At 39.1% G+C, this 21947-nt stretch overlaps 1 protein-coding gene and 1 pseudogene across 1 annotated transcript; one reads left to right on the top strand and one right to left on the bottom strand.

Annotated features, from left to right (window-relative positions):
- Positions 1-3376: 3376 nt before the first annotated feature.
- Positions 3377-3835, bottom strand: LOC149164052 (putative glycosyltransferase At5g25310). The gene is made up of 2 exons (XM_089429354.1): positions 3716-3835; positions 3377-3568 (listed from the first exon to the last, which is right to left on the bottom strand). The coding sequence occupies exons 1-2, from the start codon at positions 3833-3835 to the stop codon at positions 3377-3379; spliced, it is 312 nt and encodes a 103-aa protein (XP_089285480.1).
- Positions 3836-4357: 522 nt separating this feature from the next.
- Positions 4358-4939, top strand: LOC149164051 (heat shock 70 kDa protein 8 pseudogene; annotated as a pseudogene).
- Positions 4940-21947: the final 17008 nt, after the last annotated feature.

The raw sequence follows: 21947 nt of genomic DNA, 5'->3' as shown, positions 1-21947 counted from the left end.
TATTTCTATTTGTAAGCATATTTCAGTATTCTCCATTAATGAAATGAAGTATTATTTCCGCTGCATCTCTGTTTTTATGGTTATCGCATCTCTGTATTTATGGTTATCTCTGTAATCTATTGTGTTCCTACTTAAATCTGGATCAGTGGTATCAGAGCAGTCTACGTTTTCTCTGTTTTTCTTTGCATATCCCCAACGAGGTCGGGATATAAGGAGTTAGGGCTTGAATTGGTCGAACCTTTGCAGGACCAGCCTCGCAAATCTCGATGACCTCCCATGGCGGATGAGAAGAAAGACGAGGGGGCAGGAGATCCTATCAGAATCTTGCTCGAAGAATCCCTCGAGCGACAAAGGAACGCGATGATGGATAGCTTTGCGCAGATCCTTCAGCGGCTACCCAGAGGCGATGCATCGGCTTCCAACAGCTACTCTGGAAACGCCACACCATTTAAGGTACAAGTTAATTTCGAATCCCCATCTTCGAGGGTCAAATAGACGCAGATGTCGTAGATAAATGGTTAAATCTGCTAGATGGGTATTTTTCTGTTCACGAATTTTCAAGTCAGGAAAAGATTTTTTCGCTCTTCTCAAAGCAACCCCCCACATCAAGGACTGGTGGGAAACATACTGCGAGTAGAAGGATGAAAGTACAGGCTCACTGTTTTCAGCCGCACCCACTTGGAATGACTTCCGGGATGCCATCAAGGAGCAGTACTACCCTGTCAAAAGCTATGAGGACAAATACATCAAATGGACCACACTGCGGCAGGGATGAGACCAAGATGTACCAGAGTTCACAAATATTTTTCATACCCTTCGCACACAGTTGGGTATCAAAGATTTTGAGCTGCATCTGGTACTCAAATACCGCGGCTGCCTACACAGATACATCGAGGAAGAGATGGAGTTCTTGAACATCTCCTCACTCGACACAGCATACCGATACACTGTCAAAATCGAGCAAAATTTCAAACAGAAGAAGCGAGACTTTGGATCTGCAAATCCGAAGCCCAAAGGACAAAGCCAAGGCGGGGTGACCCAAGACAACCCCTCTAAGCTGCAAGAAAAGAACAACACCATGAAGCCGAAGAAGGACACAGGAAAGTGGTGTGAGTTCCACAAGAGTCCCACTCATAACACAAGTGAGTGTCGGACCAAGCAGTTGCTGGTGGCCGAGTTGAAGGCTTCCGAATCAGATGCATGTTCCGACTTTGAGTCAGAACCCAACAAGGGGAATGACAAAGGGAAGCAGATAATTAATGCGGATCCCAGCGCCACTGTTGCTACTGCCAAGATCCAGAAAAATGAGCCCGAAGATCCAGAGGAGGGGGAACGTCTTTTCCACTCACAGATGTGGGTGAAGGGTTCGTGGCTGCAATTCATTGTCGACAGTGGCAGCCAAAAGAACCTCATTTCAGTAGAGGTCGTGAAGCGGTTGGGCCTACCAACTACACCACACCCACAGCCGTACAATATGTGTTGGCTTCACGAAGGACGAGATCTCAAAGTTCGCCAGCAGTGCCGCCCTCCCTACAGCATCAAGCCCTTCACAGACGAGGTATTGTGTGATGTTACACCTCTGGATGTTTTTGATGTACTATTAGGCCAGCCATACTTGTGGAGGCGACATGTTGTGTATGAGTCAAGGCCTCGCACCGTCATCATTTCTTTGGATAATTCATTATACAGGATACACGCTTGATGGCACAAATCTTACTATGTGATTAAATGTGTCGATGTCGAACATAGCAAGAAGTTGTTTACTTAGTGGCCGTTAATGAATGCCCCTAGCCAACACAAGAGCTCCCACCATTGATTCCAATGGGAGTCAGGATGCCTAACACATCTTTGTAGGTACGAATAAATTTTTCGTGGTCGAGTCACCTACAAGATCCAACGAACAAGGGATATTAATGTACTCCCATTGTTCATTGGCAAGAGTACTTGCCATTAAGGAATGCAAGCCTCTAGGTGTTTTTTCAATGATACTTAGACTCTAGGACTTTGACTCAAGCAGAGTTTTATTGCGGAAATGAAGGGGAATGGTAATGACATGGAAAATGACAATAAGGAAATGCATGGTGTATGAATAAGAACTCTTGCTGTAAAAAATGGATATGGAAAGGTCATGCTTTATGGTTTGACAATAGGTGGAATTGAAAATCTTTTGCAAAAAGGGAGTCGCAAAGGAGTGGTTGTAGAGTTGGATTTGTCTTTAGAATCTGTCATGACTTAGTCTTTGGAAGACCAATTGTCATCACAATGTAATCTCCTTATGTTCACTTGATTATCCTGTAACCTGTAAAAAACTTGGTACAAAGAAAACATAAGTGTGCTCTAGAAGAAATGGCCAGTTTCTTCATGATTCTTACGCAAAAATTTCATACCAAATAAAACAAATTAAGGACAGAAAAAGTGTTAAAATTGACTTAATCATGATATTAATATTAATCCATGTTTTTAAAATAACCATGAAAAGTAATACTCCCTGTTTGTGTCAGCTGGCATCTGTTGCATGGCGAAAAGTTTGGCATTTGTTGTTTCCTGCGGATTAGTACGTTATAAAAGCATATAACAATATCAAATTGTCAATTCTATGCAAGTTACTCAGCAAATCCACCAAATGTTCTTTTAAATTATGCTTCCAAAAGTTCCATTATTTATTTTCAAACCGGCGTGAATTTTGTGAATTTTTTTATTTTTATTTTTTATTTTTTTTAATATTTGTTTTTTTTTATTTTTTTTCCTGTTCTCATGATTCTCTCAATTTTCGTGCCCCCAAAGTTTTCATCCTGTTCTTGTAATTCTCATGATTCGAAATTTTCATAGTTTTGTTTTATGCCAGTACCCTTCACATGCCAATGTTTACTTTTTTTTTTTTTTGATAACAAAAGATAATATATTAATATATTAATACAATCATAATATATTAATTTATTAATATAATTAATACAATCATATTAATATATTAATATAATTAATGTCTTAATACAATCATATTATATTAATGTATTAATATATTAATATAGTTAATACAATCATATTAATATATTAATATAATTAATACAATCATAATTAATATAAATCAAATATAAACTAAATATTTAAATTAAAACGTATCACTCATTAATATACTATAACTAAATATATACAAAACAAATCGCAAATATAAATAAAAATAAATATGATATTTTACAATAAATACAAAACAAATTTAAACTAAAAATGGAAAAGAAATCCAAACAAAACATTAATATTGACAAGTGAAGGGATTTCTTAGGCGCTGCCCGTCAGGGTTCTTTACTAAATTATTCACTTTTTCCTTGATAGGAAAAACACTTGTTAAAATAACACATTTTTCTTACAATTACCTGTCTCAGACAGTCAACGATTCCCTTATGGGCGAATCTGAATGTTCATCCTCCTGAGCATAATCTTTTGAAATTATGATGGGCACACCCTCAGTGTATATTGCCTCACAATACGAGGGCTGGCCACTTCGTATCCACTTGGGCACAGGCAGTATCTGCTCTTCTTCATCAAAAAAAAATCCAGATATGACAAGCCGCTGGGGAGATATTCATGGACTTGCATATCATCATCAGTCCCGTTTTTCCAATGCTTAAACAATATGGGTCTCACAGGTCCATGGTTTCCACCCGCAAAGAATGCCAGCAGAGGCCTCTCTAGAGCAGATGGAGCATCAAGCAAGTACCGTACCTTGTCCATATTTCATCTCCGGAAGTGTTGCATCTTTTGTGGGATTGAATCCTTCTGAAGTGTTGGCATTACATAAAACACGAATTGAATTATTGTACAAGAATGGATTTGCCATAGACGCAAGAGGCCCCCAGTCATGGCATGATAGCATGAAATGATCGGCTCCGAGGCTTCAGTTCAAAAATGGGTTTATTTCTGCAAGAGAACCCGGAGTTTTCTTCCCCAGATGAGTGTAGGTCTTCTGCGCCAGCATTAGTGCGTCAACAGCCCAGCGGTGGAGCGTTGTATCCGGATCAAATGATGACGGTGAAAAATGCTAGTTCCACTTGGCTTTGTTCGCAGCACTGCCACTTCTCTCTGGCCGCCAGTTTCTCGTCAGATCTTCAAGTGGTTTTGCATTAACATCCCTTAAAAAAAATCGACTGTTTTTTTACTATTTAATGCGGAATTAAGGGTTAAGGTTTTGGTGCAAAAATGACCGAGGCAGAGACAGCGTATACTGTAGCTTCCGACAATGAAGCGGTTAGCGATGATGTTGAACATCCTATCCCCTTCGTGGAAACGGCTATTGGAATCGATGTTGGCCGTGTGGAAGGATTCAAAGATCGAGCTTCTACAAAACCCCGGAGGACTTAAAATGATGCCCTCTTATGTTCTCTTCATGGGTGATAGCCCTTCGAGTGGAATAAGTGCAGAAACGCCCAACGACGAGAAGGAATTGCTTTCAGGAAATGCAATTTTGAATGTGAAAAGACTAATTGGCAGGATGGACACTGATCCTGTTGTTCACAAGAGCAAGAAATTGCCATTTATGGTTCAAACTTTGGATATTGGTGTGCGCCCCTTTATTGCAGCGTTGACAAATGAGGTGTGGCGGTCGACCACTCTGGAAGAAGTACTCGCGATTTTGCTAGTAGAGTTACAAGCCATGGCCGAGGTTCAGCTAGTCCGTGTTGTGTGCACCGTTGTATTAAAAATGCCTGTTTCCTTTAGCCGGTTTCAGCAAACTCATGTTGAAAGGGCTTGTGCTATGGCTGGATTGCATGTTCTTCGCTTGATGCCAGAACCCACAGCAATAGCCCTGCTTTGCACATTTTTTTTATTATCTAATTGCTTGCTGCAGGTTTTAGTATGGCCAGAAAATGCAATCAATTGCAAGCGAGAGACAATTTCAGCTACAAATTATTTGCAAATTAACAATAAAACCGAAATTTTGTAGCTGAAACATTTTGGGGGAGGAATTGGATATGGGAAAAAAAATTGGAACGGGAAAGCAGAAATATGTAATGTGGAGAAGTAGAAAATCACAATGAATGTAAAGAAAACCCGTTTTTATTCACGCAGTTACAAAAAATAGGGTCTCGAAGAAACACGATTTATTCTTAGACGGTTAGGAATTTAAGCAAATGATTTCTGGGTTATATAATTCATTCTATTATGAAAAACAACCCATGTCTTCGTTTGTCTAGATTTGCCTTGGTTGGATCACAAACTGCCTTTCAAAACTGACGTTTTTAAGGGGTTGCGTTTTGAAGATGATCTTTTTCTCATTCACAAAATTCTTTATTGTTGCATTGCAGATTAGTTCTCTAGCAAGAGTATTTTTATTTGGAATAAATCAATGGATTTTCTGATCTTCCTGATCGCACGAAGCGCATACTAATCGCTTGATTTGTTTTTATTTATGCAGGGGGGTGTTTTTGAAAAGACGAAATTTAAAACTAGCTAAACACTAAACTATCAGAAAACTCAAACTTAAACTTCTTTGTGAAGATCCTGCTGTCACCAGGTCTCGCAAGTTATTTTGTCTAAAGAAAAATACTAGTAATAAATTAAATTTCTAATGCCTAATCCCTTAGCACCATCCCCGACAACGGCGCCAAAATGCTGGGCAATTTATTGGGCTTAAATTGCTGCATTAAATTATCAACCAGGGAAACTCGTAAGCTTGTGATGGTGCCAGCAATATATATGCAAGAGTAGGCAACTAACTCTATGGCTAGTGAAATTATTTAAGATTCAATATAATATGCAAGGGAAGAGGCTCCTAACTAAGGAGGTCCTGGTTGTCCTTCCCTATAGTATCATAGAGAAATCATTAATTACATGAAACTAAAAACTTGAAATGAAGACAAGAGAATGAACTTAATTATTGTTTAGATTCAAGTAGAGAGAGATACTAACTTAGTCTCTTGATTGTCCTCTCATGTACTAATCCAAACTAAACTAAGATTCTTTCATAAGCATGAGAAATGAAATGACTTGAAACATAAAAGCACAAAAGAATGAATTTCAATTACCATATAAATCAATGGAGAGAGAGCCTAACTTAGACCCTTGGTTATCTCCTCATATAATACTTGAAACATAAAAGCAAAAGAATGAATTTTAATTATCATGCAAATCAAATGGAGAGAGAGGCTAACTTAGACCCTTGGTTGTTCTCTCATATGCTGATAAGATTCTAATTTAAAACTCATTCATCAATCTCAAACAAATCCTCAAACATCAAACATCTAAGCAATTAAATGAAATAAGATCTAATATGAAATAACATGTTCCTTTGATCCTTCTAGAGTGAGCTCAATTCTCCTAAGAAAAAAGTGACAAATTATTCCATTTACTACACTAAGACAACTTACATCTAAAACTACATAATGGAAATATATGAAAAATGAAGCTTTATTCTATGCCATCATAAGTTGGATACAATTCTCCAAGAGTCCTCCCTTTGGAATGGAGGAGGTACTCCTATTTATACAATGAGATGAGATAACAAACCCATAATGATGATCCACTAATCTCTCTTTTAGTTCCATACATTTCTCAACCATCTAGACACATAACCCTATCCTCCATGATTTCCTCCATGAGGTCCATGATCTTCTCCATGAGGCTTATCTTATCAAATTCGAATTTGATCATTCAAGGCCACATAAAGATGCCCTGGAAGCTTCCTTTGTGCCTACACATGTCAAAAAACTCATTCTAATTGTTAGGTATAAGTATAAGCATCTTATTTTCTAAAGTTTAGCCATAAATTCACTTAAAAATGTTAAGAATTAATAAACTTTGGAAAAGCATTGTTATAACCCAATAATGAGGTAAATGTAATGATATGGAGGTGAAATGGAGGTGACATGAAGGTAAAATGTGAAGATATTGGTGAATAATGGAGTGAAAATAGGGACTATTTTGAGGCCCAACAGTATCCAATCTGGCTACCGGAGCAAACGTTTCTCCAAAATCTATACCTAGTTGTTGCGTGAATCCTTTTTCTACAGGTGTTGCTTTAAATCTATCAATTTCACCTTTCTCATTCAACTTTGTTTGGTACACCCACTTTACACCAATGGGATTTTTTTCCTTTGGTAAATCAATCAAACGCCATATATCATTCTTTTCAATAGCTTCAATTTTTTCATCCATGGCTTGCACCCAATTTTCATCTCTGGGTGCTTCTTCAAACGAAGAAGGTTGGAATGACAACAATGAAAAATTTGAACAAATATCCAAATCATCATAAATATATTTCAGACTTCTCATATTTATCTTACTATTTCTTGATTCATCACCTGATTAATTGTTAGGAGAACCTCAATATGTTGATCTGATTAAAGATCCATGCTGCTCAAAAAATCTTGGAGTCCTTGTTGGTGTGTCTCTGTTTGGTGTCTTCACCCGTGATTCTTGTTTCTCCTTTTTTGCTACATCATCTTTTTCCATTAGTGGCACTTGTGCATCAACTGTTTTGTCTACACTACCATTCCATGACTCTTATTCTTTGAACACAACATCTCTATTAATTATGGTCTTCTTGGTGACAGAGTTATATAGTTTGTAAGCTTTTGATTTCTCACTATAACGAGTAAATATGCATTTTTCACTTTTATCATCCAATTTTCCTCTTTACTCCTTAGGCACATGTGCATAAGCTACACATCCAAATACTCTAAGATGAGATACGCTACAAGACATACCTGACCATTCTTGTTCTGGTACTCTGTTCATCACACTCTTTGTAGGAGATCTTGATCACATAAATAGCACATGCAAATGTTTTTTCCCAATCCTCATTAGACAAGTTTCTTCCTTTCAACATGCTTCTTACCATGTTCATAATTGTCCTATTCTTTCTCTCTGCTACACCATTCTGTTGTGGTGTGTACCTGGTTGTAATTGTCTTCTGATTCCATGTTGTTTGCAGTAATCATGTAATGCCTTTGAATCATATTCTCTACCACAATCTGACCTCGATACCTTGATTTGCTGATCACTTTGGTTCTTTGCTAAGGCTTTGAATTCCTTGAAACTTGAAAAAGATTTAGACTTCTTCTTCAAGAAGTAAACCCAAGTCTTTATGCTATAATCATCAATTAAAGTGAGGAAGTAACAACTTCCACCAATCGATTATGTCCTCATAGGTCCACACAAGTCTGTATGCACTAGCTCAGGAGGTTTCTTTGCTCGATATGCAATGCCCTTTGGAGAATTTTAATAATGTTGCTTTCCCAAGATGCAACACTCACAAGTACTAGCAGGTTCTTTCGTGGGAGGTAATCCTCTAACCATCTGTTTCTATTGCAACAATCTTAAGCCAAAAAAGTGCAAGTGTCCAAACCGAAAGTGCCATAACCAATAAACATCAGAACATGCAACTGTAAAAGAATTGACCTCATCACTATAATTCATAATTAGAGGAAAGAATATGTTCCTCGTCATATGCACCTTCGCTATCAGCTTCTTTCTTGGGGGCTTGTCATACATAACACATTTTTGACCTTGAAAGATAACTTTGTATCCTTTATGTGTCAATTTACCAACACTTATCAAATTATGTTTGATACTAGGAACATAATATACCTTTGAGATTGTCTTCGACTCTCCCTACTTGGTCAGAATGTTGACCACTCCTTTTCCATCTATATCCATAGTATTATCAGTCCCCAACTTTACCTCTCTTTTCACATATTAATCCAAATTTGCAACCAAATTCTTGTTGCCTGTAATGTGGTTACTGCAACCATTGTCTAATGGCCACACACTATCAAAAGGTTCATGCATGGTATGGAAAGCTAGGAACATGGAGTTAGTACTCTTTGTAGTGACATTAGGTCTCTGGTTCACTTGATCATCTATCTTCTTCCTGCAATCACGAGCATAGTGACCAAATTTATTGTAATAATAATATCTCACCTTTGATTTGTCAAATCTTTGATTATTGCTGAAGTTTTTGTAATTGCTTCCACTTTCATGTTCATTCTCTTCTCAGTCATCTCTTTGACCACCATATCTTCTGCCTCCTCCTCTCCCTTTCGATCTACTTCTTCCTCGACCTCTGTCTCTTGAAATAGAAACCTGACTTTTGAAAGAGGTCTCTAAAGTGGAATCCTTATTTTTGTCTATCCTTGCCTCATGTGATAGAAGTGATCCCATCAACTTGTCAACTGCCAATGATGTCAAATCCTTGGCTTATTCTATGGCTTCTACCATAACATCAAATTTTGTAGACAAAGATCCAAGGACCTTCTCAACCTCTGTTTAAAATTTAATTTCCTCACAATAAATTTTTAACTTATTTACGAGAGTCATGACCCAATTCATGAAAGAATCAATGTTCTTTGTCTCCTTCATCTGTAGACTTTCAAAATCTCTCCTTGTATTCTACAACTTAACAATATTGACTTTGGCCATACCTTTATAGCTTGTCGCCAAATTATCCCATGCTTCCTTTGTTGAAGGCGTGATCATAATCTTCTAGAACACTGCTTGTTAGTGAGAGCTCACTCTTATGCTTCATTCTTAGGTTCTGAAAACCAAAATTGGACATAATCTCAAACATCATGTGCCTACAATGTGATCATCATCTTAATGGCCCACACATCATAATCATTCCCCGTAAATGATGGGAACTGGGGATAGAAATTTGAGAAAGCCATCTTTCTTTAAAAATTTCTCTTTTTATAAAAAATCTCAAATTTTATATTTTTATTAAAAAAACTTGAAAAAAATGTTTTCGATTTTTTTTTTTAAAAACTTTAATAAAAATCATTTTCACCACGCCTTTAATAAAAAACAAACGTATGTAAACCCCACACCTTTAAAAAAACAAAACAAAATTTATATAAACCTCACGTATTAAAAGGACCACTTGAATTTGACCTTTGAATAAACATCGTGACCTTTGATAACTTTTCGTGTCCTTCCAAAAAGAACTACCCATGTGAGCAAAACAAATATTAGAAAGGTACTCCATGTGATTTTGTTAACTTTAAAGTATGCCTTTGAAAAACTTAAGGAATTTGAAACGTAACTCGAATGGTTCATGCTAACGCGTTGTTTTGATTCATACCTATGCATGCTAATGCCCCTCACGAAAGTGAAGTCTGCGTTAATCTTGTAACTTTACAAATTTACCTTTGACCCGCGTTAATGGTCACAGAATTAGCCTATAATGATAGAATGATGCTAATATGTTCTCTCGTTCTTTGTAACCTCGCTTTAATATTATTTTTTTGAAAAGATAAGGAAGCTAAACACAAATTCATATATAAAATACACAAGTTGTCTCTCTTCTATTGATCATACAAAAACTTGATTCTTACTATGAACCCGGTGAAGGGTATTTAACATTTTTGACTAAGAATTCACCTAAAATATCTTGACATACAACCACACACTAAAAATTGTCTATCATTTAACTCGTTGATGCTAATATGTTCTCTCGTTCTTTGTAACCTCGCTTTAATACCATTTTTTTGAAAAGATAAGGAAGCTAAACACAAATTCATATATAAAATACACAAGTTGTCTCTCTTCTATTGATCATACAAAAACTTGATTCTTACTATGAACCCAGTGAAGGGTATTTAACATTTTTGACTAAGAATTCACCTAAAATATCTTGACATACAACCACACGCTAAAAATTGTCTATCATTTAACTCGTTGATGCTAATATGTTCTCTCGTTCTTTGTAACCTCGCTTTAATACCATTTTTTTGAAAAGATAAGGAAGCTAAACACAAATTCATATATAAAATACACAAGTTGTCTCTCTTCTATTGATCATACAAAAACTTGATTCTTACTATGAACCCGGTGAAGGGTATTTAACATTTTTGACTAAGAATTCACCTAAAATATCTTGACATACAACCACACACTAAAAATTGTCTATCATTTAACTCGACTTGACTCAATTCTCAATACTCAACACTTAGTTAACTTGACTTAGACTCAATACTCTATACTCAAGTTAGTTAACTACTCCCTAAATTTTAGGGAACTCCTCATACTTATTTTAACAAAGTTGGGTCAAATGACTGAGGAGCAGCCCACTTTGTTGTGGTTGGAAAGCATGAAAGTTGTATGGCGTGCTACATTGGAAAATTGCTAGACTTTATTGCATCTGAACGTGGTAGAGTTGGCGTTGTGATTGTGCATACTGGGATTGCCAAGTCAACAAGCCTGCTGTACGTTCAAGTTCATTGACATTGCTTATGTTGAGTCATTCACAATGTTTTCCTCTGCAATCTCAGAGTTGAATCGACTCGCAGAGAGTGTTGCGACAATGAGTGCGGCTTTGTCTAATTGTGTCCTTAGTATCTCGAGCGACCTGTCTATGCTAAAAATTGTTTCCCAACCTTGTTAAGAAACCGTGGAGGAGTCCAAATTGTTTCTCAGCCTAGCTAATTCCCTCTTCATGTCGCTAGACATTATCGATCAGCAGTTGGCCTTCATCCGCAGGAGGAGTTCAAATATTTTCTTATGCTCTAGTAATCAATCCCAGTGAGGGTCGTGAAGGGTCAAGAGTTTAAAGGGCACGTGGATGTTGGTTGCAAAATTCAATATTAGACATTGATTGTGAGATGCAGATTAAAGCTTTCTCGCCAAAGCAGATCAATCCCCCTACCAAGCGCACTAGCAGGTGTGTCCAGAGAACGTAGCTTGCGTCTTGTCTGTAGGAGAACATGCAACATTGAAGCATCGTGCGGTGAGCATTATGAGTAGCCGTGGAGTCTGTCCTGCTTCAAAGATTGTAGATTAATACAGCCTACTGCGAAGACTGTAGAATAATCAAGCCGAGGTGCTAGCTTATAAAAATAATTCCCATGTATTGTTGGATATTTCTTGATTGAAGGAGGAGTTGTGACTGCAGTTTGTGAAAAGTGTGCGCTGTGTGGAGTCTGTGTCTGCTTGTAGTTTGTGTTGATATCTACTGAGTGTTTCCTAGCACATCATAGAGGAATTGGACCACACATCATGGGAGGTGATCTATCAGAGTCAAGGAGTAATATTGATGTGTCGGCCACATTTGCTACCCCCTAGTGCCTCCACGCAAGATTGGTGGAGCCATAGTGAGTGCTCTGGGGCTACCAGATAAGAGATCCCTTTCAAGAAGTTGTCCTGCAGTGTATGTGACATGTTTTTTAGTGGCAATTATGTTATTATTAAAATACACGTGGAGCAAGCATATAATGTAGAAACAGATCTGCGCGGAGAAGCCAACGTACCATTCCATCACAAAATAATCAGTTGCAGCCATCATGGTCTTCACGTGCGGAATACTGTGAGGAGAAGCTTCTTATTTCAAATGTCATTTCGTTTTTATTTCTCCTATGTTGCATAATGGTTAAGGTCTAGAGGATCAGTAGGCATTTTTTTGTAAGTTGAATAAGGTATTGTCTTGTATTTGAGACTATTGCAACTCGAAGTTTTGTACTATATTGTATTTGCTTGCCTAGCCTGAAGTAAAAAACAATTTGTTGAAATTTCTTAGGGAGACCTATGTATGCTTTGTGGAGCTGTTGGAGAGTGAGGGTTGTTCCTTGAGATTCAAAAGAGGGAGTGCTATTCAAGTTGTGAGCAGCCCGTTGTCGGCTTGTAGGAGCTTCGTGGACCTGAAAAGACCACTAAGTGGCTTTGAAACGTGTGGTGCTGTGAATTGTTGACTTGGCATTATGGAGGAGCTGAGATTGGTTCAATGCAATTTACATTGATCGCTCTATCCAGCTTCTCGATTAGTGTATCGGTGTGTGAATCCAACTCCTAGAGCGATGACTATGTGCAGGTGTTGTTGAGCTCGCGGTGTTCACGAGCCTTCCCTTACTCGAGGTTGTGCAACTGTTGATTGAATTGTTTGTAAAGGGGTTAGAGGAGTATCACTGCAGCTATACGTCCCTGTTCATGGATAGAGTCAAACTCGGGGTGCAAATATTTGTGGATAGCTAAAAAAGGGAGAAATATGTTGCCTTCTCAGTTGTAGCCTAGTGCACCTGAAGAAATCGTTCCATGGGAGGAGGAGAAAATCATTTCCTGGCAAGACCTACTAACCGTGGCCTGGTGAGCACTTTCTTGGTGTGTGGATCATTGAATAAGTCTACCACTAGGGGTTTGTGTGGAGAACTATCTGGGTTTGTTTCGCCGTGCACGAAATTATGTTGGGATTTGGAATGAAATTGAAAAGGCATTGTCTGAGGTAAGCGGTGCTCATAGAGTTAATAGTAAAGGGAAAATATATTCAAGGTCAAAGATGCTCCTTGTGTGAGAAGTTTAGAAAAAGAGACAAGAATTGTTGTCAGGGTGTTGTTGCATACATCTTGATCATCGTAGAGTGTTGTTGGAAAGAAAATTGTTAGCAAGATTCTTACCACTGATTGTTAGCTAACTTGCCATCGCACTGTCGAGCAAGTGTTGACTTCTATTAGAAATACTTGTGTTTATTGTGTGTTGTGAAGAAGAGATGTTGCATACTAAGGAGGGTACACCATGCGTTTTGCTGACTGGAGTGTTTGACTCAGTACATACAGTGAGAGGAGTCGATTGCCATTACCATGAAAAGAGTGTGGGACCATGTAAGCTTGTGGACTTTGCAGTGTGGATCACGTGGAGATACCAGAGCCTACGGGATCGTTGCAGCTAGTCATCGTGTAGGTGCAGTCATTGAAAAAGCAACGTGTTTTTTTTTGTATTTTGATTCATAGAATGCTTGTATTTATTTTTTTAGTGTTGGAACTATAGTTTGCTTAGCGTTGTAGTTGGCTCAGTTGCAGGGGCGAGCATTGTATGTGACCTTGGCTTTTCCTTTCAGAGACTTGCATGGAGAAACCTTTGGGTAGTGATGGGTCAGAAAAGAATAATCAAACAATTCCAATGAGAACTTAAAAATTTCAAGAGGAAGTATCATAGGGATAGAGGCAGAATATGAAATGCCAAATATAGATTTGAATCGGTTCGAATGGAATGCACTGAGAACGTTGGCAAAGATGAAAATGGATTTTTTGCAGAGATAAAAGCCATGGAGGACTAAACAGTAACCGATGAATTGAAGAAAGATGAATTTGCAATTAAATTTGATAATGAATTGAAGAAAGAGGAATTTGCAATTAAATTTGATAATGAATTAAAGAAAGAGGAATTTGCAATTAAATTTGATAATGGCTATTTATGTTATGAAAATGAATTTCAAATGATCTCTGAAAAAGAGTTGATTGATAAATTGTTGTTTGTTTTTCATGATCAAGTGGAAGAACATGATGAGGAAATTGTAGCAGCATTTAAAGGAACAAACAAGTTTGAATAGGTCAAGCTTGATTATGATGTAGAGATAAAAATTATTGAAGAATGGCTTGAAATGTCCTTTGAACAGATTGATGAAGGTGTAAAAAGGAAACCAGTGTTACATTGAAAGCTCTTGAGAATGAGCAAAATGAAGAATCCGTGAATGATGCATGTGACATGGAGATTGAAACAACAATTTATATATCTAAAGAAGTTCAAGGTATTTTGATGCAGTGGAGTTTTGAAGAAATTAGGCATTATTATAGCCTAATGTGGCAACAATCCAAAGGTAATGACAAAGCACAAAAACCCACTTATGTATGTATTCAAGAATCTACAACTATTGAAGGAAAATCATGGCCTACAGAGAGTCATGAACTATTGCAAATAATGAGAAGAAGACCACATCCAAGTTACATCATGCAGTCGAATAACTCAAGCAAGAAGTGTTATCATTACTTAAAAATAAGAAAGGTAAAAATGAAATTGTAAGGTTAAGTTGTAAAGCCTTGCTGAGACTAACACCAACGGGTGTTATGATCCATTTCTCCATTAAGGGGGCAACTTGGAATTAATGGAGAAATGTATATTATTCTAGTGTATTATTATTAAATGTTTGTTGTGATTGTGGTGTTTCAATCAAGTTGTGATATTTATTTAGGATGCAGATCCTATTTATTAGGAAGTTGTTCCAACTCCTCAACAGATTTGTAATTCCTTAAATGTATGTGCTTTCTTGCTAATGAATGCAGAAGTGCCATGTACAGGAACTCTCATAGTGAGCTAGCCTCACTTGAAAGTTGGTTATCTCTTTCATATATTTATTCCTTACCTTTTCAAATATTATGTGATCCGTATTTAAACGGGAATGCAACAAATTACATATATAACCATAAATACTAAGATGCAGTAGAAATAACACTTCATTTCATCAATATCAAACACTGAAATATGTTTACAAACAAAATCAAAATAAGGCTAGCTCGGACGATGGTAGCTTATCTCTGAGAAGAGATGTGGCGGCTACATGCCTTTGAACTGTGTTACAATGGGGCTAAAAGGCCTATTTATTATTGATAAACAATGGGAAACCCTAAACATCCAAAAACCTAACCCTAGGAGATGAAGTGCCAAACTATGGGCCTTGTATGGGTAAATTGATACATCAACTTCCAGGGTTGTAACTTTGGCATATGATCTTCATTTGACACGCACAATATCTCGTTAGAAATATGTATCATAGGACTACAAATTTTACATGAGAAACATTGATCCATGACTCATGTTTGTCCCAGTTTACCCAAAAAACGTAGTTTAGGGCCTCAAAATGGCTCCGGAAGTTTCAAACTCGAACAACTGTAAAAAATAGTAAGTTGTGCTACAAATGGAAACTGAAAATTTGAAAGAAAAAATGGTGGGATACTTCCCAGACTATGTCTGAAAGTGTCTCACTGTGATATGCCATTGGATGCCCCTGTTGAGTAAGGACTGCCCCAATAGCATATTTAGAGGCATCTGTCTCGATCTCAAATGGTTGTTGCATGTCTAGTAAAGTGAGCACTCGTGAAGACAAGAGGTGATGTTTCAACTCTGCGAATGCATTTTGTTGAGATTCAGACCAAAATAATTTTTCTTTGTCTCCTCCCTTGGTGACTTGACTCAAGTTCCAAGTGACTGAGAGAAACCCAACACGAACCTGCGGTAGAAATTGGCAAGACCCAGAAAGTTTCAGAGCTCTATCACAGTGGTTGGGGCTGGCCAATCCCAAATGACTTGGATCTCAGTTGGATCCACATGCACGCCTCGTTCATCAGTAATATATCCCAGATATTGAACTTGGGTCATGCCAAAGTTCATTTCTCCAAATTGGCACACAACTTATGTTTCGGCAGTGTTTGGAGAACCTGTCGGATGTGGTGGAGGTGCTCTTCCCAACTTTGGCTGAAGATCAGGATGTCATCCAAGTATACCACTACAAATGAGTTGGTGAATGGCCGCAGTATGCCATCCATCAGCCCCATGAAGGTTTCAGGAGCATTCTTGAACACAAAAGGCATAAACAGGCATTCGAAAAGGCCCTTCTTGGCTTTGAAGGCGATCTTCCACACATCTGAGGGTTCGATCGATACTGATCTTACTAAAATATTTTCCCCCTTGAGTTGGTCTAGAAGGTCATAAATCTATGGGTTTGGGTACATATTCCGAACAGTGATCTTTTTCAGTGTCGGATAGTCAATACAGAGTCTCCAAGTCCCATCCTTCTTCTATACCAACACGATCGGGCTCCCACAGAGCAATGAACTCTGCCAAATGTGACCTTTCTGCAGTAGCTCCTGAATCTTCCTCTTGACTTCGTCGTTCTCCAGAACAAATCATCAATAGATTGGTGCAATGGGAAATGACACACCTGGGCTCAGATCAATGGAGTGCTTGACCTGAGAGTGTAGAGGCACCCCTGCAGGGGAGGTGAAGATGTCCTCGTACACCTCCATGACCTTTTCCATCTGTTTTTGTCGTGCAGAGGGACCCTATCAAGAGGTTGTGGCCACAGTACTCTTATTTTCTGGAGGGCGTATTGTAAGGAAAATAAATTTCCTAGTTTTGGAAATGAGCTTACTGCATTGTTTTGGAGTAACCAAAGAGATGGTGGTAGGTGGAGCTACCTCTAGTATCATGTACAACTTATTTTCCAAAGTAACAATAATAGTGTGAGGCCTTGACTCATACACATCATGTCACTTCCACAAGTATGGTTGGCCTAATAATACATCACAAACTTCAAGGGGAGCAACATCACATAATACTTAATCCTTGAAGGGCTTGATTTTATATGGAAGGCAGCACTACTGGCTCACGCGAAGATCCTGTTCTTGTTGAAGTTGCCTGATGGTGTACGGTTGTGGGTGTGTTGTGGTCAGTAATCCTAGCCACTTCACAACCTCTGCCGAAATTAGGTTCTTTTGGCTCACGCTATCGAAAATGAACTGTAGCGGGAAACCCTTTACCTACATCTGGGAGTGGAAGAGATGCTCCTCCTCCTCTGCATCTTCATGGTGGAAATTGTGGAATTAGGCTCTGCATCGATAATCTACTTCCCTTTTTCATTCCCCTTGTTGGGTTCTGACTCAGAGTGAGAACATGCATCTGATTTCGAAGCCTTCAGCTTGGCCACGAGTGACTACTTGGCCTAACACTCACTTGTGTTGTGAGCAGAGCTCTTATGGAAATCACACCACTTTACTGTGTCCTTCTTCAGCTTTGTGGTGTTGTTATTTGCTTTCGGCTTTGGCGAGTTGCCCTGGGCCACCCGGCCTTGGCTTTGTCCTTTGTTTTGAATTTTGGGGGAACCTTTCCCTTACTTCAGATTCACAGATCAAAGTCTCACTTCTTCTATTTAAACTTCTACTCGATCTTAACGGTGTATCGGTACGACGTGCTGAGCAAGGAGATGTCGAGGAACTCCATCTCATCCTAGATGTACATATGTAGGCAGTCATGGTACTTGATTACCAAATGTTTCTCAGAATCCTTGATACCCAACTTCGCGCGAAGGGTATGAAAAATATTAGTAAAATCTGACACATCTTGGTCACTTCCCTGCTGTAACATTGTCCTCTTTATGTATTTATCCTCATAGCTCCTGACAGGGCATTACTACTCCTTGATGGCATCCTAAACAAATTCCAAGTGGGTGAGACTGAAAAAAGAGAGGTCATACTTTCATCCTTCTTCTCATAGTAGGTTTCCCATCAGTCCTTGACGTGGGGGGTGACTTTGAGAGGAGAAAAAGTAATCTTTTCTCTGCTGAAAAAAACATGAACAGAAAAATATCCTTCTAGCAGATTTTACCATTTATCTACAATTTATGCATCTATTGTTCCCTCAAATAAGGGAATGTCAAAGTTTACTTGTACCTTAAAAGGAGTGGGGCCTCCAGAGTGATTGCTAGATGTGGATGCACCACTGGTGGGCAACTGTTAGAGGATCTAGGAAAAGTTATCCATTATCGCATTCCTTTATTTCTCGAGGGCCTCCTTGGGCAACCTTTTGATAATGTCTCCTACCCTCTCATCTTTATTTTCTTCCCCCATGGGCAATCGTCGAAGTTTGTGAGGCTGATCTTGCAAAGGTTCAACCAGATCGAGCCTAACTCCTTATCTCCTGACCTCATTAGGGACATGCAATGAAAAACAAAGAAAGAGCAGAACATTCTTATACCACTAATTCGGATTTAAACAAGAGTGCAACAAATTAAAGATTTAACCATAAATACTAAGATGCAGTAGAAATAACACTTCATTTCATTAATATCAAATATTGAAATATGCTTACAAACAGAATGGAAATAAGACTAGCTCGAGCATTGGTAGCTTATATCTGAGAAGAGATGTGGTGCCTACATGCCTCTGAATTGTGTTACAATGAGGCTCAAAGGCCTATTTATTATTGAGAAACAATGGAAAACCCTAAACATCCACAAACCTAACCCTAGGAGATTAAGCACCAAACTATGGGCCCCGTATGGGTAAATTGGTACATCAACTTCCTGAGGTCGTAACATTGGTATACGATCTTCATTTGATGCACACAATACCTCGTTAGAAATATCTATCAGAGGAATACAACTTTTACATTAGAAACATTGGTCCATGACTCATATTTGTCCCATTTTACCCAAAAAAACGTACTTTAGGGCCTCCAAATGGCTCCGGAAGCTTAGCACCCGACAAAACTACCAAAAATAGTAATTTGTGCTACAAATAAGAAAACTGAAAGAAACAATGGTGGGGGTCCAAGTGGAATAGGTGGGTGGCCACCAATATCAACCTAGATCATTCCTCCACCCTTAGGAAGCAATGGTCCCCATCACGTTGAGTTTCTCCATGAGATGAGGAAACTTCTACAAAACTTGGTCCCTGGTAAGCCACTTGCCCTGGTGAAGGAGTTGGCCTGCTTTGAAAACTCGATATAGTACTATCCTTTGTTGTCAGGTGTTCTTAATCTACGTGTCCATGATCCAATTAGTTGTGGCTTTTTCCATTTAATTTGGATTTAACTCTGTAGGTGTGAGTTGTTCAGAAATGTTTGATGTGTCCAACAATGGTGGGAAGTATGGTCGAAGAAGGTCCACAGTGAACACTGGGTGCAGGCCAAGGAATGGGGGAATGATGAGCTCAAATGCGTTATCTCCCACAGCCTTGGTAATGGTGTAAGGACTATATCGAAGTGGTCTCAGTTTCCAATAGGCTCCGGTAAGGCATTCCTTCTGCAAATGCAACTAGACTTTGTCACCCACCTGAAACTTTTGTGGCACCCGATGTTGATCATGTCGCTGCTTGTACTTGGCATTTGATTTCTCCATAATATCATGGACTTGTTGGCGGATATGTTGGATGTTGTTGGGTAGTGGAGGCCCTATGTAATGGTTTTGGGGCTTAAAGCCCATAATTTATGGTAATTATATTGTAAAAGTTCCGTGAAGTGTGCGGAGCGCGAATTGTAATAGGTCGAGTCAAAGGGTTGTCCACCCGAAAATAATGTAAAATAATAAAAAGTGAGTCGACCTACCCATGTTCCATAGACCATGGGAATGTATAAATAGAGTGAGGCTCTAAGGGTAGAAGGTATCTTTTTGGGAATATTTGATGTATTATGGGTTTGTGAAAGAAATATTCGCTCTAAGTTTGTAAGTCTGAGTCGTGGGTGTTAGTAGTTAGATAGAGGGTCTGTAGCTGTGTGTGTGGAGGCTAGGTAGAGTCTGCAACTGTGTGAACGAACCCCTGCAGCTGTGTGCACAGGGCAGGAATTGGATTGTACTGAAGCAAAGACATTAATAAAGATAAGTTGATTCTGAAATATTGCAAATTTGTTTATATTCTAGCTTATGCATCTGTTATGATCTATGATTTTATGCTTGTCTTTAAGAATTTTGATGGTGTGCTCTAGTTATAATAGTTAAATGCTCGATTGAAGACCTTAATAATTAGATCTAATCTACAATAAAACACATTACTGATAAGAATCTAAGAAGTGCCTCGTTTTCGAGCTACATGAAGGCCAGACAGCTGAGCAGAGTAGCACGAGTGCTCAGATCGGTTCGTGACCCTTCCAGTCCCCATCAAGACATCCTTAGCATGCGGAAACCTGATTCCAGCACCCTCCCCTACTACCTCAGGTTAGACTTCAGTCTGTGCCTCGCAAATTGTTTCCCAAAGGGCTAGTAGTGTTGGATTTGTTTAGCTAAAACACTTCCGAACCTAGGTTAGGCCCCAACAAGCCAACAAATGGTTCCATTGCCAGGACTGGGATCTGGCTAAAGGATGTCTGATGTCAGAACACTGGAACCGTACAAAGAAAGAAATTGAAGATGGGCTAGATTAGAAGCTAAACAAGTTCATGGTACAGGAAAATAAAACCCCGCAGATAGCCTCAGTTCACACCACCTCTACCAAACCAGAAGTTTAACATGACGAGCATGATCAAGTTGCATGTATTCAGAGGAGTAGGAAGCGAAGATCCAGAACATTTTTGGTTTTTAGTAAGGGCAGTGTGGGAAGCACACAGAGTCACGGACGATAACATTAAAAAGGATACCTTGGTGAGTGCACTGCAGGATCGCGCACTGACTTGGTATATCAAGCACTCTAGAGATTATCCAAATGTCAGAATAGCGGAGATCTAGGATGCATTGAACAAAGAGTTTAGCTGGCTGAAATTAGAGATGCAGTCGATCATTGGGTTCAAGGAGATTGCAATGCTACCAGGTGAAACCCCTTGGGATCTAGATCAGAGACTGAAGAGTACGATCATGAGGCTAACATGATGCTAATGGATGCGTAGCACTGCATGTGGTTTGTGGTGTCTTTGACACCATATTTGAGGATGGTGCTATCACAACAACAGATCTCAACTTAGGCTGAAGCAGTAGAGATAGCGATGAGGTTGTATGAGACTCCAATACAGGATCCTAGGTTGGGAGTTCAGCAAATCCACAACGCAATTGTAAAACCTATGCTTGGAGATGCAGAGTTTGAAATAGGAGAAGGCACCCTGGCCAAAAGCATGAGAAGAAGTGTGGTGCATAAAATGTAGAAGCCAGGGTCACGATAAGGATCACTATTCGGTATTTGCAAACTATTTGGTAGGGGGGGCCAATTCTGCTAAGGCCAGAGGCGCAGGGGACAAAGTGCAGTGCCCTTGCTCTGGTGTGCGATATGTCAGGTGGGAGGAAAGCACACCATAGACAATTGTCACCTACTGCAAAATTTTACCCAAACCCCCCATTAGCTATTTTGCAATTTTTTTAGATCGGTGGGCCACGATGAATGAGACTGTCAGAGCTATGAATTGTTGATGGATTGAACACCTGCCTACAGGATGCAGACTGAGGTGCGAGGTCAAGATCCAGCCGTAGCGATAGCGCACGGTGGTTTCCAGGGGTGAGGACAAGGACGGGGAGGAATGGGGCCAGGAAGGGGCCACGGACAACTAATCTGCTATAACTATGGAGGACCAAGGCACTACACTCGTGATTGTACTAACTCGACTAGAATATTGTGCCCTTATTGTGAGCAGTTCAATCATGAAATGATAGTTTGTCCCATGCTGATAGCGCAGATACGTGAGAAAAGGGCAGCATAGCCTATGCTGATGTAGAACGTCCA

Source organism: Pinus tabuliformis, chromosome 5_1, assembly GCF_031772625.1.
Source record: "Pinus tabuliformis cultivar Carrire ecotype Pingquan chromosome 5_1, CPIR1, whole genome shotgun sequence".
Lineage (NCBI taxonomy): Eukaryota > Viridiplantae > Streptophyta > Pinopsida > Pinales > Pinaceae > Pinus > Pinus tabuliformis.
The sequence above is the reverse complement of the archived record's forward strand: the minus strand, read 5'-3'. Positions and strand labels throughout refer to the sequence as shown.

Coding starts and splice junctions, on each gene's coding strand:
- LOC149164052 (XM_089429354.1), bottom strand. CDS start 3,835: ATGGCAAATCCATTCTTGTACAATAATTCAATTCGTGTTTTATGTAAT. Junction 3,569..3,715: donor TGAAATATGGACAAGGTACG/GTACTTGCTTGA, acceptor ATATCTCCCCAG/CGGCTTGTCATATCTGGATT.